The sequence below is a fragment of the Odocoileus virginianus genome, unplaced genomic scaffold (genome assembly GCF_023699985.2).
Source record: "Odocoileus virginianus isolate 20LAN1187 ecotype Illinois unplaced genomic scaffold, Ovbor_1.2 Unplaced_Contig_23, whole genome shotgun sequence".
NCBI classification, from domain to species: domain Eukaryota; kingdom Metazoa; phylum Chordata; class Mammalia; order Artiodactyla; family Cervidae; genus Odocoileus; species Odocoileus virginianus.
The window spans coordinates 1,314,938-1,332,528 of NW_027224340.1; the positions used below are offsets into that span (position 1 = coordinate 1,314,938).

The 17,591-nt window shown below is 53.0% G+C and overlaps 1 protein-coding gene and 1 long non-coding RNA gene across 5 annotated transcripts in view; one reads left to right on the forward strand and one right to left on the reverse strand.

The window, feature by feature from the left end:
* Positions 1 to 6,208: 6,208 nt before the first annotated feature.
* On the reverse strand, positions 6,209 to 10,980 carry LY6E (lymphocyte antigen 6 family member E). Of its 4 annotated transcripts, XM_020892523.2 has the most exons (4): positions 10,026 to 10,172; positions 7,572 to 7,672; positions 7,125 to 7,244; positions 6,209 to 7,045 (listed from the first exon to the last, which is right to left on the reverse strand). In XM_020892523.2, the coding sequence occupies exons 2-4, from the start codon at positions 7,621 to 7,623 to the stop codon at positions 6,825 to 6,827; spliced, it is 393 nt and encodes a 130-aa protein (XP_020748182.1). In that variant the 5' UTR covers positions 7,624 to 7,672; positions 10,026 to 10,172; the 3' UTR covers positions 6,209 to 6,824. The 4 variants fall into 4 exon arrangements, with proteins under 4 accessions (XP_020748182.1, XP_070320552.1, XP_070320551.1 ...); XM_070464451.1 differs by lacking the exons at positions 6,209 to 7,045; positions 7,125 to 7,244; positions 7,572 to 7,672 and adding an exon at positions 7,679 to 7,896 and having other exon boundaries at positions 10,026 to 10,980; XM_070464450.1 differs by lacking the exons at positions 6,209 to 7,045; positions 7,125 to 7,244; positions 7,572 to 7,672 and adding an exon at positions 7,679 to 7,899 and having other exon boundaries at positions 10,026 to 10,980.
* LOC139034095 (uncharacterized) overlaps positions 8,834 to 17,591 on the forward strand; it is a 64,641-nt gene continuing 55,883 nt past the window's right edge. The window contains exon 1 of the long non-coding RNA XR_011486550.1: positions 8,834 to 9,481. This is a non-coding gene — a long non-coding RNA (uncharacterized lncRNA). The remainder of the gene's footprint in view (positions 9,482 to 17,591) is intronic.

Consider the following 17,591-nt stretch of genomic DNA (forward strand, 5'->3'; position numbering starts at 1 on the left):
CATCCAACCATTTCATCCTCTGTCGTCTCCTTCTCCTCCTGCCTTTGTTGTAGCCACGCGTTCTGGGGAACAAACTCACTCAGAAGGACAATGCAGAGAGTGGAGTCCAGTTTACTACACCAGTGGGCCCAAGGCAGAGTCTCCTCTTAGCCAAGGACCCCAACCAGTTTATGTGAAAGCCTTACATACCCTAAGTGTGCCTGCTTAAACCCACCTCCCCAAATTCCTTGAAACTAGTCTGGACAAGGTAAAAGAGAGATACGATCAAAGTTAACCCATGATTCATGTGTCACAAGACTAGATAAACAGTGGATATTTATCAATAGGCCTGTGGTCATATCCCGATAAACATAATGGAATTTACCACTTTGTTCTGTTACAGAGATAATTAGCATATTCTTTTAGGCAACTGAGAGTCTAAGTCCAAGTCCTGAGGCTCTTTTATCCGGGGGGTCTGGTTTCCCATTGGTGTGCCATTTCTATAGACACCGGGCAAAGGGTTCAGAGTCCACTGGGAGGGTGACCATGCGTGTAGCCTAATGTTCACAGCCTGGCCTAAGATGGAGTCCAGCTCTGTCTGTTTCCTCCTTCATTCCCCCTCTTGATGCTCTTAACTCATATTATGAGCATCATTCATAGGGATATATTGCACCCTGGCTCTCCGACCGCCAATTTGGGAGAATGACATCAACCTTTGGGTTACAAAGTTCATAATACATTGTAAAATTCAGGGTCCACAAAGCAGAACTATCAAGGCAACTATAACAATGGTAAATATAGTTTTCCACCAATCGCCCTTCACCCAAGATAGGACCGAAGTCCAGAAAGGAATGTTTTCATTTGACATTGCTTTTACCTGGTTTTTCATGTCATCTAAAGCAGTTGATACATTGCCAGATAAGTCAGGAATGCATACACAACATTCAACCTTAATTATAGCACAGGTCCCTCCTTGAGCAGCTGTGAGTATGTCCAAAGCCATTCTATTTTGAATTACTGCTTTTCTCATTTGGATTTGCTCTTCATTTAAGGCTTGGATGGCTTTTGTTCTATCTAGGAGGGCCTGTTTTGTGAAATTAGTCAAGGCCTATAGAGGATACGAATAAGGCATCGACATACTCATACCATTGAAACACAGATCTTGTCCGCCTAGCATGTAAATAAGGTAGATATACATGTCCATTTCTATAGACACCGGGCACAAAGTTCAGAGTCCATTGGGAGGGTGACCATGCGTGTAGCCTAATGTTCGCAGCCTGGCCTAAGATGGAGTCCAGCTCTGTCTGTTTCCTCCTTCATCTTCAGTCCTTCCAAGCATCAGGGTCTTTTCTGCTGAGGTTATTACCCTTTTATTCAGAGGTCTCAGAAAGTGCCCGTGGTCTGGGCTCAGACAGGGGAGTCCCACTATGCTGTGGCTCATTCGCCAGCCCAGGGGACGGTCTGGAGTGTCCCACCTTGCCTGCCCCAGACCAGGAGAGCCAGGCAGGGGCCAGAGGTACTCCGAAAGCTACGGCAGGGCAGAGTCAGGTCCGGCCATAACTGCTGGGCATCCAGGGTCATCAGACAGCCCCAGTGAGACGCCCCAGCCAGCAGGTTGGGCCCTTGGAAGTCACAGGTGAGCAGCATCAGGGCAATGCAGGTGATGCTAAGATTGGAGAGGAGGGGGCCCTGAGTCCTGCCTGGCCTGGGCTGTGGGCACCAAACATGCATCATGGGAGGAGGCCAGATGCTGGGCAGGACTGTCCGCCTCCCTGCGGCCAGCGGGTTCAGGGCTCCCTGGGAGGGGCAGGCGACGGGGCGGGGCCGGACCGGACGGAGCTGAGTTTGGCTGCAGGGAAACGCAGGCCTCACACGGGTTCCTGAGCGCTGAGACTGGGGAGTCCCGACTCCCGACCAGAGTGTGCCTGGACTGGACAGCTGAGCCTGGGCAGATGCCAAGGGGAGAGACAGTCCTGAGCAGAGCCCGAGAGATGCCGTCCTTTCCCCTCCTCTCCCCTTCCGCTCCTGGGGCTCCCCTGCCCCTCCCTTTCCTACCTGCCCGCTCTCGGGCTGTGGGAAATGGAAACTCAGAGCCCTGGGCTCCTCCTCCCGCCCCTCCCCCGCCCAGCCCCACTTCCTCTCCTCCCTCCGCTCCTGCAGAGTCTGGGCCTCCTAGCCTCCCCCAACACGGGGGAGGGGCAACAGGAATGGAGAGAGCCATCAGCTGCTCCCAGGAGGTCTCCAAGGATCACAGTCACCAGGAGGCTTCGAAGCGCTGAGCCCTGCTTTTCATCTCTCGGTGTAGTTGTGGGTAGAGTAATAACAGACTATTATCACCTGCAAAATAGTCAGTGCACAGATATAGAAGCTGGGGTTAGCATGCGCAGGAATAGAGCATTGGTTACACAGCTGTCCTTCTGCTGCCGTCTGCCCCCGGGCTCCCGGTGTCCCCTGACTGTGATGGTCACGTCCAGCTGGGCATCTTCCTCTGTCCTGGCCTGTGTTTCAGGACTCAGTCGAGTGTGGGGTCTTCAGTGCAGAAAGAATCCAGCGAGAGGCAGAGGGACAGGAAGGGCAGAGGCTTGTTAGTGTAGGACACTGTGAGGGATACTAGCGGACAGGTAAGGGAGCCTTGCCATGAAAGCTGGGTGGGCGTCATTTTTTATAGTGTAGAAGAAGTTGGGAAGGGAAAAAAGACCATCTTTTTACTCATTCTTGAGTAGATGTCAAACTTTCCTCACCAGCTCCTCCTGCATGTCTGGCAGAGAAGCCTTCTTGTTTCTGCATTGTTGAACTGGGGTTGTCCTGGTGCTATGGAAATGTGCAAAAGGGCCAAAAAGGTGGTCGCTGTCAACTACAAATTGGCACTGGCCATCTCCCTCTACAAGGATTAAACCATGTGCTGCTGCAGCTGCTGACCTCCAACACTCCCTGAAGGAGTTCAGGGTGGAGATCAAGAATGAGGCATTCTGTACCCTCAGGAAACTGCCATCTTCAGTAAGATGTTTTCAGGAGCTGATATTATCAACCCAATTCTTGCGTCTCCTCATATCTGGAAAAGCACTGAATTCCATCATGGTGACATCTGCTTCTCATGAACTAGCGAAACCTGCAAAAATATGTGCTTGATTGCAGGAACTCCCCTTCACCAAAATCACCTATGTATTGATCTTTCTCCACCTGCCTCTTTGGAGCAGTTTCTCCTGGGCTGCAGTCCTCATTTTGCCCCAAATGAAACCTCACTTGAAACTGTCACATTGTGCATTTTTTAAAAGTCGATTTAACAGGATGTGAGTCTCACTCCACCATTGTCTGGGGACATGTCTTGTGCTTCTGTTGCGTGGTTTGTTGCTAAGCAAGCCTGCTTTCTTGAGTGATCATTGACTTACCGAGGCCTCCCGTACTTTTTTCCTTACTTATGCTCCCTTACTGCGAGTAACTATTTAATCACCTACTTCGTTTCTTCACTCTGTCCCTGTCACCAGCACTGCCCAGCCCTGCTGGTCTTAAAACAGGAGGGAAGTGGGCAGGGCACAAGCTTTAAAAGGATGACATAGCTCAAAGTGAAAGTGTTAGTTGCTCAGTCGTGTCTGACTCTTCGGGACCCATAGACTGGAGCCCACCAGACTCCTCTGCCCATGGGATTCTCCAGGCAGGAATGCTGGAGTGGGTTGCCATGCCCTTCTCCAGGGGATCTTCCCAACCCAGGGATGAACCTGAGTCTCTTACATCTCCTGCATTGGCAAGTGGGTTCTTTACCACTAGTGGCACCTGGGAAGCCCTACAAAACTCAGAGACATATTATTATGTATTTCCCTTGAGGAGGAACTAGGACCCTGCTTTATGTTATCACTGTACTCTTGTTTGACCGCTTTTCCTCTGTCCCAGCATTCCTTTGTCCCCTGAAGATCATTGATTACTGACAGTGTTCAAGGGCAAGCGCTGTGACCAGGCTTAGATCACAAAATGGCTTTTCTTATGTCAAGAAAGCCATTCCTGACTCTTTCTCCAGGGACTCCCTAACCTATCTGCTTACACAGTTTCAGTCTTTTTCCAGGACTGTACTCAGGACTCTAGCCTGGGAGACGGGCTCTCAGTAGCTCTGAGGAAACGTCTCGAAAAGGTAGGGAGGAGCTCGGATCTACCTGAATCCTTCTGATTGGGAAACACAGGTCGTCAAGTGTTGCTGTTCAGTCGCTCAGTCGTGTCCGACTCTTTGCGACCCATGGACTGCAGCCCCCCAGGCTCCCCCGTCCCTGGGATTCTCCAGGCAAGAACACTGGAGTGGGCTGCTATTTCCTTCTCCAATGCATGAAAGTGAAAAGTGAAAGACAAGTGGCTCACTCGTGTCCATCTCTTAGCGACCCCATGGACTGCAGCCCGCCAGGCCCCTTCGCCCACGGGGTTTTCCAGGCAAGAGCACCGGAGTGCAGTGCCATTGCCTTCTCCCAAAGCGTCCGACACTTGCGGCCTATCTCCTCTGGGCCCCTGGCCTTCCTGCCTGTGACCTCACATCTGTCCTTCCGTGTGTCCTGGAGCGTGCTCAGACTCACGTCCACTGAGTTGGTGCTGCCATCCAACCATCTTGTCCTGTCCTCTGTCACCCCCTCCTCCTGCCCTCAATCTTTCCCAGCATCAGGGTCTTTCCCAAAGAGTCGGCTCTTCGCATCAGGTAGATTACAGCGAATCACAAAAGACAGACATCTCATGTTAATGATTTTAGTGCTTTCTATATATGGGAAGATGTAAGAATTGGGGGTCATTGAAATTTTTCCTTAGACCCACATCTTCGCTACCTAGAGTGCGCATCCAAAACACAGAAGGCTTCCTCCTGTGCTGCAACGGGCTGCAATTTAACCCTTGTGGAGCAGGACTGGTGGGGAGCAGTGTTCTGGCTTTGCTTTTTTTTTTTCCCTGCACCGCATAGCATGTGAAATCTTGGTTCCCCGACCAGGGATCAAACCTGTGCCCCTTGCAATGGATGTGCAGTCTCAACCACCGGACCACCAGGGAAGTCCTTGAACTTTCTGCTTTCAGGACTCAGGACTCCAGGGGTAACCAGAATTCCTGGGGGACGTTCTGATTTCTTCTCCTTTAATTGCTTCTTATTTTGGTTTTTAATGCTGGTCTGACCCACTCAAATGACTCACTCAAATCTCAACATTTTTACCACCCTGGAGTCTCAACCAGACTGCTGTAATGTGCTTCTAGATCCTTCCACAATACATAGGCTGGGCCTGGATCTCCTTCCCCTCCTCATCCTGCTGGACCACCCTGACTTCCCAGGGCAGACTCCTCCTCTTGTCCCTCCTTGGAACTCTATCATTGCCTTGGTCCCCAACCTCAAGTGTAGGCTGGAGTCTTCCTTGGTGGCAGTGATGAGGACACTGCACTCGTGGTGTCACAGGGCCCATCTGTGCTGAGCTGCTCACCGACCCTGTGACCAGGGTCCAGGACATGGGCCAGAACCGGAGCCCCGCGGTGACCACTGTCTTGCCCTGCTTCACAGTGATCCTTGGACTCTGGACTCAAGCACATGGGAGCTTCTGGTCAGCCTGGGCCACCCTGCAGTCCTGGATCCGCTGCTCCTGGGCCACCAACCTAATCAAAGAATCCCCTTGGCTTAGAACCCAGGCCCCACAGCAGACGCTAGGGGTCCATGGCTGGCCGAAGACCACAGTGGGGCATGCCGGGGAGTAGGCACGAGCAGGGAGGGCTGCCACTCAGGGAGAAGCATCCCAGCCCTTCTCCAGGGGAGTCCCTCTCACATGCCCGTGAGACAGGGGCCTTGTTCCCCCTTACTCAGCTCCTGCACGCCCCCTCCCCCCCCATCCATGCTGTGTGTCCTTTGCAGCCCGACTGGCCCAGGTAGCCCTACCCAAGTCCCAGAATGTGCAGGGTGGTCTCCTCCCTTCCAATCCCATCCCTCTTTCTGTAGGGTCCTGCCTCCCATCTAGAATTGGGCTGACCACCTCCCTTGCCCCGCCCCAGTCTCCCTGTCCACTCCAGTCCTGTCCTGAGGATCAAATGATTCCACCCAGTTGAGGGCAGCTAGCTGTGAACTTGGGTGACCCCTCCCTCAGGGCCTCCAAGTGGGCTTCAGGGTGGGGGCTCATCACAGGGAACCGTCAGACCCCTCTACACCTGAGGCTCTGGATCTCTGCTGCCCCCCCTACTAGGACCCCGATGGGAGGGGTGGTCTCAAGCTGAGGGCCACACCAGAGCCAGAAAGGGTGGAAATGTGTTTATTTGAGGCAATGAAGCAGCAGGAGTGTGGGGTGGAGGGAGGGGGTGGGCGGCTGTGGGATCTGGGGTGGGAGCAGATTCCTGGGTTGGTAGCCTAGACCTGGGAACAGGGGAAGCCCTGTCTCCCCAAAGGGCCACCCTCTAAGTGAGTGAAATGACAAGGACATATGCAGAGATACCAGGGACTGGGGCTCTGTGCTGGCACTTGGGGCTCCAGACATACTTCAGACCCCCACCCCTCCCCCAAACACACTCACACATGCCTAGCTGGGCACATGGACCACACACCTGTCCACACAGCACATCTTCTGCACTTGGGGGCAGGGAGGGAGCAGGGATTAGGAGCCCCTCCCTGCGTGTCCCTGGGACTCGGTTCTGACTCCCGGACGCTCAGGCTCCATTCCCAGGTTCCCCTGGCAAGGCTGACCTGGAGTAAGGGGAGCTGGCAGGTGTGGGTACAGGGGGCCAGGCCTGCCTGTGGGGACCCAGGGCCGAGAAGGTGGGACTAGCAGGGTGAGGAGTCAGAGGCGGCGGCTTTGAGATTCTCTTGGGTCTGGGCTTTCCTTCCTTCCTGAGCTTTGGGAGCCTGGGCTGGGCAGTCAGGGTCCAGCCCACAGCAGAGCCGCCAGCAGGCTGAGCAGAAGCCCCAGGCCCAGCACGGAGGTGCTGGCGCGCGGCATGCCGTCCGCCGCGCTGATGTTGCACAGAAAGCTCTGGCAGCAGGACATGTCCATGGACGCCAAGCCGATGTTGATGCTCGAGGAGCTGCAGGTCGGGGAGCAGGACTTGTACAGGGAGTAGCCGAAGTCTATCACGTTCTCTGTGTCACCGGAAAGGAGGCTGTGAGTGGAGGAGGGGGGGAGGCTGGGGGAGCCTGGCCGCCCTGCACCCGCACTCACTCAGGCCGGCGGAGGAAGAGACCGTCACGCAGTAACTGTCGGTGTCGGAGCAGATGGTTGGCTTCAGGCAGTACCAGTTGCTCTTCTGATTCTGGCAGGTGAAGCACATCAGGCAGTGGGCTGCAGGAAGGACGTGGTCTCAGGCCAGGAGGTCTTCTGGTGCCCCCTCCCAGCCCCGACCCAGAGGCTTGAGGGTACCCCCTCTTGCGCAGGCACTGATGGGGTCCCTATGGCACACGGGACCCAGGCTGGAGACCTGGAAGAACAAGGACACACCAGACCCTGGCCCTGGAGGGGTTCCAGTGATGTCCAAGTGTTGGGGCAGGCCTGAGGCCTCCAGGGGAGGTGGGGGCAGGAGTGATGCCTCATGGGCGGCGGGGAGGCAGTGAGTGGCACCGGTGACACGGCCACAGCCGTCTTGGAGGCCTGGGGCCTGGGGCACCTCACCTTGCTCCACGCCCAGGAGGGCAGCCAGCAGCAACGGCAGGAAGACCTTCATTCTGGAGGGACAGGCGTCTGGCTGGGCTCTCAGGAAGCTGAAGTCAGCCCTGCTCCAAAGAGATGGTGTGCTGGGGGGCGGGCCTTGCTTCTTCCAACGGGGTCAGAGCTGTTGGCCCTGGGGGACAGCTGGTGACCCCACTTTGTAGATGGGGGGCGGGAGGTGCCAGAAGCAAGGCCAGAGTGCAGACGGGTCTTTCTGCTCCATTCTGAACCCACCCCTCACTCAGCATAGGCTCCTGGCTGAGACCCTTCCTCAAGTCTGTGGCATTTGCTGCTGGGGGAGGGGGGACAGAGGTCAGATAAGGGAAGTCATTAGGGCTTTCAGAATCCCCCAGAAAGGGAGACAAAGGGAGAGGGCCCTGACTGTGGTCCTGGCAGTGTGGGTGAGACGGGCTAGGACCTGGGGTCCTCTACCAGAGTGCTCGCACCTGGACAAACGTCCCAGTGAGCAACACAATACAAAGAAACTACAAGTGACTAAAAATCACAATGCCTATGCACCCCCTGGGCAAAAGGATACAAGAAGCCACAAACAAACTACATTTTTGAGGTGCTGGGAGCACAAGCAGGGTGGTGTTCAGGATCCCCCCACAGCACCAAGCAGGGGGACAGACCACCTAAACGATGCCTCCTGCCTCCCCCACAGACCTGCCCCTGTTGTCTCTCCATTTCAGGATGGAAGCAGCTCCTCTCGGGGAGCGGGTGAGGGCACCTGCTTCTTGTTTTTGCTTCCTTGTGCTGCAGTTTCAGCACCTGTAAAGACTTGTTTGGAATTCTGATCTGGTCTCTTATCAGTTTCTCGAGTTCAAGGGCCCTGGAGGGATGGTGGCTGGTAATATTAGCTGACCAGCATCCAGAACTTTCCATGGGGCCAGTGCCATGCCTGCCATGGAGTCCGAGAGCTAGACTGGGGGCACAGGGCTTATCTAGCTAAGCATCCCCCGGGCAGCATCTGTGCTGGGGGAGCCAGTACAGGGCTCTCCCATTTGTCCAGGGGCAGCACTGAAGACAAGGACCACAGAAGCATCTGCTGCTCTTGGTGGCTGGGGGGGGGGGGGGAGGGGAGGGCGGGGTGCTCATGGGGACCCAGCAGTGTGCCACCAGTCACCCCAGTGGGAACAGGCCCAGGCTCAGGCGGATGGGGGCAAGCCTGTTCCAGGACACTCCTTTGGGCAAAGATCCTTAGCAGGGGGTGGAGAAAGCTCTCAGAATGAGACCAGCTGGGGTTCTGGACTTCTGTTTCAGGCGAGGTGTGGGAGGAGCAGTCTGGCGCTTTCTGCAGGGGAGAGCTGTGTGTGGGGGAGGGCACTAGTCCCTAGGCACTGGGAGGAAGGAGAATGCTAAGGAGAGGACAGATTTTGGGAGGGGCTGGCGGAGACCCCGAGAATGGGCTTCAGGTCTCTCTTGCCCAAGGGCTGATGTCCTGGGGCGCAGAGAAGGAGCCGCAGATGTCCAAGAACAGCGCCAAGCCCCCCTGGGGCCTGTGCCCGGATCCAGGCAGTTCAGGGAGGAAGAAGTCTCGGTCTCCTCCTCCATAAAGTGAGAATTCCGCCGAGGCGCTCCGAGCGGTCCTGAAGGAAGCTCTGGTGCCCACAGCCGCCGGCCCCGGCTGGCATGGCCAGCATCACCACTGACTGCTGCCAGGTTCCCCCTCCCCCCCAGCGGGCTGAGTCCAGGCACTGGACACCAACGTATCCACACTAGTGGGGTCACGCGGAGAGGAGCCCTGAGAGGAGCCAGTGAGTTTGGGGGTGGGGTTCGGCCAATCGCGGACTGTGTACTTGTCTGCCAGGCGCACGGACCGGGCTGATCTCTGGCGAAGCCTGGCACTCAGTGACTCTGCACCGGCAAGAGAGGTAGGAGCTGGTCCTGGGCCCCAGGGAAGGAAGGGCGGCCCAGCGCAGGGAGTGGGCTCCTAGGCATCTCCAGTGCTTGCATAATTTATGCCAAACAAGGTGCTTTCACCTCTTCCCTTGGCGGGCTCCCGTATCCGTGGTCACCCTCCTGGGCAGTTAACTCTCTCTTTCCTGCCAGCCGCCAAGATCCCAGCCCTCTCAAGTCTGGAAGGCTGCTTCTCCCCAGTTCCCACGTGAGGGGTCGTGGAACCTAGAGTTGGGCGATGGGCCCCCGGCGCCTGCGCAACCCTGGACTACCCAGCCCGCTGCAGTCTCCGTGCGCTCCCGCCCTCGTCCGTCAGAAATATTGGGGAGGGCCGGGGAGCGGGGGAGCCAGGCGGGCAGGCGAGCCCTGGGGCCTGGCCGCTCACAACCCCGACCCCCAGGCTCCCTCCCGCAGGCTCCTCCAGCCTGCCCAGAGCCTCACTCGCCCGCTCCCCCTCCGCGCCGGGGAGGGCCCCATACCCGCGCCCCGGCCCGCCGGGCCGGCCCGGCCCTGACTTACCGCCGGCGGACGCAGGTACCCGGCCTGGCGGCGTAGCAGCCCAAACTGCCCGGTAGCCGGAGCCCGCCGCAGCCCGCAGTCCGGGCGGGAGAGGCGGTGCTCGAGCGCGGGGGGCGCGGCTTGGCGCCCAGGCCCCGCCCGCCGGCCCCTCTCCCCCGCGCAGCGCAAGCTGCCGAGGTTCAGTCTGGTCCCGGGGGCGGAGGCGTCGCGCGCACCCGCGGCAGCCGGGGCAGGGGTGGGGGAGGCCCACAGGTGGCCCGACACTTTTCCGGTGGAGCACAGGGGAGGGGAGGCGGCCGAGGAGGCCGAGGCGGCGGTGCCCAGAACCCCTTTTTCAAAGTGGAGTGCGGGCGGCCAGGAGGCTGAGAGGAGGCCTTCCCCGCGCCGGCCGTCAGCCGTCCCATGGTGGGGGGAGGTGACAGGATGAGGATCCAGGGGTGGAGGAGGGGGTTTCGGGGCAGTGGTTGTGGACCACAGTGCGGACCGGCTGGAGATCCCGGCCGCACCCGTGTCTAAACCCTCCGCCCAGGAGGACTCGTGAGCCTCCTGGGTGCTCCGCTGCAGCCGGCTGGGGCGGGCTGGGTCCCAAAGCCAGCCGGACCTGACCCTCCCAGCGGAGCCTAGAGGCCGCCGACCATCCTTCATGAAGCGGGCTTTCCTGGGTTTGGCGTCAGTGCCTTTCTGGTGTTCTGTCTCAGGTGCCATTAACTGCCTGCGCTTCAACAACCGTTCACAGAGCATCCACGGTGTGCAGCTCTGGCCTGGCCCGACGCCTCCCGGGCCTGTGAGCCAGGCCAGCTTCTGTAGCTGCCCCGGCCCTAACCCCTGCTTCTCCTGCGGGCGGGGAGGCGGGGCGGATGGAGACCCGCGCACCGCCTGCCTGCCTGCGCTGGGGCTGCAGGTGGAGCGCCCCCAGTAGTCACACTTCTTACTTTCACAGCACATTTCCTGTTGGAGCTGGTTTTTTTTTTTTTTTTGGTCACCTGACCTTTTCTCACACCCTTTCTGGGTGACATTTGTGGTGACGGGGGTGGGGGGTGGGGGTAGGGCACAGGAGACGTGGCTTCTTAACCATTCACCCGCGGAGAGAGGTGGCAAGAGGGAGGGGCTGAGGCAGGATGGCAGGGTGGTCAGGATGGGGCAGGGTGGGAAGAGGGACCCTGTAAGAGGGGCCCAGTCCTGTGGGCAGGGTGGGGGTACCCTGGGCACCATGTGGTTATGCGTGGACGTGAGTGTGTGTGATTGCCTGGTGAGTGGGCTGTGTGTGCAGAGTTCTGCCGGGGCTCCGCTTCTGTGGTCTTCTGTGATGTCCAGGTGACAGGAGAGTGGGACAGATCAACTTGGAGAGGCTTCTGGGGCTTTTTCCTTAGAGGCTGAAGGTGAGACTCTGTGTGTCCTGAGATGTCACAGTTCAGGTATGATGACATCCTTGGGAACTACACAACGCTGGGGCCCAGGCACATGCCATAGGCCGTGGCCCTTGGTTAGTCTCCTTCTGGGTCTCAGGTCTGGGGAGCAGGGACTGCACCAGCTCTGGCCACACCCAACATAACCTGAAAACTGAGGCAAAGAGCCCAGCTGGTTCCCTTGAGCTTGATGCTTGGTTTCAGCCCACACTCCAGTCGGACTTGTCTGATAGGGTGGGGGTGGGGTGGCCTAATTAGCCTGCTGCACTCAGAAAGACACGCCCTTGAACCCATGGCAGTTCTGGGTTTGTATCCAGGCCCGGTATCCTTAGGCTTGGTATAGCCAGGCTCATCAACCAAAGTTATGCCAGGGGGCTTTCCTAAAGGCTCACCCAGCCCTGGGGGGCGGGGGCAGGGACAACTCAGGCTCCCTCTTTCAACCTCTTGCTCTGGGGACTTGCTGCTTGCCTACTTGACAGCTGCTGGAATGGCCAGGTGTGTGCCTCCCACTTCTGCATCTAGTCATTCTGAAGATACATCTGCCTCTCTCTCTGCTTCCTTTCCCTCTCCCCTCCCTCCTGTGGACTTAAAGGATATTCACAACCTTAAAGTTGAGAGTTCTGTTTTATTAGGCAGGAAGCCTGGGTGTCTGCATCTCAAGTAACCCTGAGAGAACTCCACCAGGGTGGCGAAGAGTGTGTGTGTGCCATGTTATATAGAAATTTGCAACAAAGGGCAGGTAATCTGAACTTCAAAAGATTATTTTTAATTAAAGAAAAGCAGATATTCCAAGTTAAGGAATTTAGCTCTTTTCTATGTATGTAGTTGTTATTGTTCAGTTGCTAGGTGTGTCTGACTCTGCGACCCTATGGACTGCAGCATGCCAGCTTTCCTGTCCTTCACTGTCTCCCGGAGTTTGCTCAGACTCATGTCCGTTGAGTTGGTGATGCCATCCAACCATCTCATCCTCTGTCATCCCCTTCTCCTCCTGCCTTCAATCTTTCCCAACATCAGGGTCTTTTCCAGTGAGTTGGCTCTTCACATCAGGTGCCAAAGTATTGGAGCTTCAGCTTCAGCATCAGTCCTTCCAATGAATATTCAGGGTTGATTTCCTTTAGAATTGACTGGTTTGATCTCCTTTCAGTCCAAGGAACTCTCAAGAGTCTTCTTCAGCATCGCAATTTGAAACCATCAATTCTAGGTGCTCAGCCTTCTTTATGGTCTAACTCTCACATTTATACATGACTACTGGGAAAATCATACCTTTGACTATACAGACCTTTGTCGGCAAAGTGATGTCTCTGCTTTTTAATATGCTGTCTAGGTTTGTCATAGTTTTCCTTCCAAGGAGCAAGCGTCTTTTAATTTCATGGCTGCAGTCACTGTCCACAGTGATTTTGGAGTCCAGGAAAATAAAATCTGCCAGTGTTTCCATTTTCCCCGCTTCTATTTGCCAGATGGTGACTGCAGCCATGAAATTAAAAGACACTTGCTCTTTGGAATAAAAGCTATGACAAACCTTAGACAAAATATTAAAAAGCAGAGACATTGTTTGCTGACAAAGGTACGTCTAGTCAAAGCTATGGTTTTTCTAGTAGTCATGTATGGATGTGAGAGTTGGACCATAAAGAAGTCTGAGCACTGAAGAATTGATGCTTTTGAACTGTGGTGTTGGAGAAGACTCTTGAGAGTCCTTTGGACTGCAAAGAGATCAAACCAGTCAATTCTAAAAGAAATCAATCCTGAATATTCATTGGAAGGACTGATGCTGAAGCTGAATCTCCAGTACTTGGGCCACCTGGTTTGAAGAGCCGACTCCTTAGAAAAGACCCTAATCCTGGGAAAGATTGAAGGCAGGAGGAGAAATGGATGACAGAGAATGAGATGGTTGGATGGCATCACAGACTCAGTGGACACGAGTTTGAGCAAGCTCTGTGAGATGGTGAAGGTGAATGAAGCCTGGCATGCTGCAGTCCATGGGGTTGCAAAGAGTCAAACATGACTCAGTGACTGAACAACAAAATTTACCATGAAGTGATGGGACTGGATGCCATGATCTTAGTTTTTTAATGTTGAGTTTTAAGCCAGCTTTTTCACTCTCCTCTTTCACCCTCATCAAGAGGTTCTTTAGTTCCTCTTCACTTTCTACCATTAGGGTGGTATCATCTGCATATCTGAGGTTGTTGATATTTCTCCTGGCAGTCTTGATTCCAGCTTGTGATTTATCCAGCCCAGCATTTTGCATGATATACTCTGCATAGAAATTAAATAAGCAGGGTGACAATATATAGCCTTGATGTACTCTTTTCCCAATTTTGAACCAGTCCATTGTTCCATGTCTGGTTCTAATTGTTGCTTCTTGACCTGCACACACATTTCTCAGGAGGTAGGTAAGGTGGTCTGGTATTCCCATCTCTTTAAGAATTTTCCAGTTTGTTGTCATCTACACAATCAAAGGCTTTAGCATAGTCAATGAAGCAGTAGTAGATGTTTTTCTGAAACTCCCTTGCTTTTTCTATGATCCAATGATGTTGGCAATTTGATATCTGGTTCTTCTGCCTCTTCAATACCCAGCTTGTACATCTGGAAGTTCCCAGTTCATGTACTGTTGAAGCCTGACTTGAAGGATTTTGAATATAATCTTGCTAGTGTGTGAAATAGGTGCAATTGTTCGGTAGTTTGAACATTACCCTTTTTTGGGATTGGAATGAAAACTGACCTTTTCCAGCCCTGTGGCCTCTGTTGAGTTTTCCAAATTTGCTGGCATATTGAGTGCAGCTCTTTCGCAGCATCATCTTTTAGGATTTTAAATAGCTCAGTTGGAATTCCATCACTTTCACTAGCTTTGTTTGTAGTAATGCTTCCTAAGGCCCACTTGACTTCACACTCCAGGATGTCTGGCTCTAATGAGTGACCACATCATCATGGTTATCTGCATCATTAAGACCTTTTTTGCCCACCAGAAACTCTTGGAGGGCACAAACAAAACCTTGTGTGCACCAGGACCCAGGCAATGAAGCACTGACCCCCACAAGAGACTGAGCCAGATATGCAGATGATATCAACCTAATGGCAGAAAGTGAAGAGGAACTAAAGAGCCTGTTGATGAAGTGGAAACAGGAGAGTGAAAAGGCTGGCTTAAAACTAAACATTAAAAAACTAAGATCGTGGTATCTGGTCCTATCACTTCATGGAAAAAGTAGAAGTAGTGACAGACTTCATTTTCTTGGACTCCAAAATCACTGCAGATGGTGACGCCATGATATTTAAAAGTGCTTGCTCCCTGGAAGGAAAGCTTTGACAACACAGCATATTAAATACCTAGACAGCATATTAAAAAGCAGGGACATCACTTTGCCAACAAAGCTCCATACAGTCAAAGCTAGTTTTTCCAGTAGTCATGTATGGATGTGAGAGTTGGACTGTAAAGAAGGCTGAGCACTGAAGAATTGATGCTTTTGAACTGTGGTGCTGGAGAAGACTCTTGAGAGTCCCTTGGACTGCAAGGAGATCAAACCAGTCAATCCTAAAGGAAATCAACCCTGAATATTCATTGGAAGGACTGATGCTGAAGCTGAAGCTCCAATACTTTGGCCACCTGATGCCAAGAGCCGACTCATTGGAAAAGACCCTGATGCTGGGAAAGATTGAGGGCAGGAGAAGAAGGGAACAACAGAGGATGAGATGGTTGGATGGCATCACTGACTCAATAGACATGAGTTTGAAAGTCTGGGAGTTAGTGAAGGACAGGGAACCTTGACGTGCTGTAATTCATGGTGTTGCAAAGAGTCAGACATGACTTAGCAACTGAACATCACCACCACCACCAACTAGGTACTTGCAAGTATGAGCTCCATATACGTTGTGCATTACTCTGGCTAGGATGTTAGTCAGAGGTTGATTTTCTGCTGCCTCTTGCTTTGTTTTTGAGAGATTCTGTTTCACTTTTTTTTCCTCCTGATTTAGTATGGTATGTTTATTGCAACTATGAAACAATATTGATCTGTTTCACATTTTGTGTTGAATTCATCAGGGATAAAATTACCGGTGAGATTATGGACCTGTGTGCTGCTTGTGAGCTTGATTCTTCCAGGAGTCACCCCAGAGGCCTTGTAGCTCATCTTACGTGTCTCAGAGTCTATCTCTGGCAGTCTAAGACCACCATGGTTGCTCAAATTGCTGAATGAATGGCCAGTTCTTATTTGCAGCCCCAGGGCGGGCAAGTGTCTTAATTAATGAGTGGCTTTGCCTCTGTGACCACTGCATGTCTTGAGGACTCGGTCTTCACCCACGTGAATTTCTCAGTCACCTGGGAAAACCATAACCAGCAGGGCAGGAGTGTTGTCCCTTTTCTTCAGAGCAAAGCTCTCATGGAATATCTTTACTTTTATCCCAACAAATTCTGTTAAGGCAGATGAATTGAGGAAATGCGTCAAATCAGGCCCTTACCCAACTACTCAGCCTAGACTGTTCAGCCTCCTACAGTGGAGCAAACTCGGTTTATTTCAACAGAGCCCTTTGTATTCCTCGGTAAACTCAACAGAGTGGGACAGGTAATTGCTCTAGCCCACCGAACAAAACTCGGGATCATCAGTCAGTATGGGAAGTCTGAGAACCAGGAGAGACTCTGTCCATCCGTCTGGACCCTGAGGAGGCAGATGGGCACAGGGGGCCTTTGCTGACCCCAAGACTCCGGCTGTTCTTGGAGCTCAGGCAGAGGAGTCTCTCCCGGGCCCTTTGTGGTCACCAAAACTGTTGACTAAAAAACACTCGCAACATGACAGTAGAGAGTTATTTTATTTGCTGGGAATGTTAGGACTTCAAGTCCAGGGAGCAGCTTCTTAGGGCTACAGTAAAGGGATAAGTAGATGATTACATAGTTAATCCCACTAGGGGATTGTAAGTAGGTTTTTCTCTATGGGAGACCCTGTAAGTTAATGATTACTCAAGAAAGCAGGTTTGCTTAACCACAAAACCAAGCAGGCTTGCTTAACAACAAAACCATGCAACAGAAGCACAAGACATGCCTCCCAAACAAGAAAATAATGGTGGCATGAGTCTCACAAACTGCCCTGTGAGGTCAGCACATTAATGACCCCTAGGCCATGCTCTCTGCACACATAAAAAACAGTAATTTGTGGACCTACCATGACCATGTAGGGATGAGAAAAATGTCCTGCCTAACCTGGAGGAGGAGCTAATGATGGACGCATGATGTCTACTCAAGAGAAAGAGGGTCTTCCCATTCCCCTTCCCCCACAGCCAACCCCCGCCTCATCCATATTTTTCTTTTGATTATAGAACTATAGCTCAGTAAGTTCTCAGGGTGCTGTTTTTCTCATCTGCCCCATTACAAACCTCACAAGTGTCCTATTCTAATAAATCACTTTTTATCTATTACTTTGCCTCTTGCTGAATTCTTTCTGTGCTGAGACATAAAGGACTACGGAGCTGGCATGCTTCGGAGCCCTCTAGAATGACACCAGTTGGTTTCATTATGATCAACACATATAAATTCTTGCTGTGTGGCAGGTACTTGATATTTTTGATTCTATACATTTCTGCTTTAAGGCCAAAGCCCCAGTTCATGGCATTTATTTTTCAGATGCTTTATTATTAATACAACTCTCTATAGGAAAGAGAGTTATTTAGGTAATAAAAGCATTGAGTTGCAAAAAGGAATGGCATGTCAAGTGGAAATGAACTTGATTTAATTAGATGGGAGCTTGATCCTGCCTTCTTTGAATGGCACTGAGGAGTAGGACAAGCACAGAGGAAGGCAGAGAGTCCTTGCTCTCCGCACGTAAGGGGCACACATCAAAACAAGGCAAAAACCTGTTCTTCCTGGAGCAAGAAAGGAAGGAACTTTCTTGTCTCTCATTTCTTGGAACAATCACTTTAGAAAACTGGTCATGGTGAATGCTCTCTTGAAAACTGAGCTAACTTGGGATGGCATTGAATCCTTTACAAGGTGAATTTGGGGTGAGCTGGCGTCAGCACTGCAGGTCAAGTGAGGGGCCAGTTACTGTGGATCTGGAGAACCCATGTGAGCAGAGGACCTGTCTAGTTCTGCTGTCTCTCAGCTTAGCGGATGGCCTGTGGTATACACTGCACTCTGGTGAATGCTGATTCAACAACACAATCCACACACACGGGTGTT

Coding starts and splice junctions, on each gene's coding strand:
- LY6E (XM_070464449.1), bottom strand. CDS start 10,970: ATGTGCTGTGAAAGTAAGAAGTGTGACTACTGGGGGCGCTCCACCTGC. Junction 8,379..10,025: donor GGTACCTGCGTCCGCCGGCG/GTAAGTCAGGGC, acceptor AAGTCTTTACAG/GTGCTGAAACTGCAGCACAA.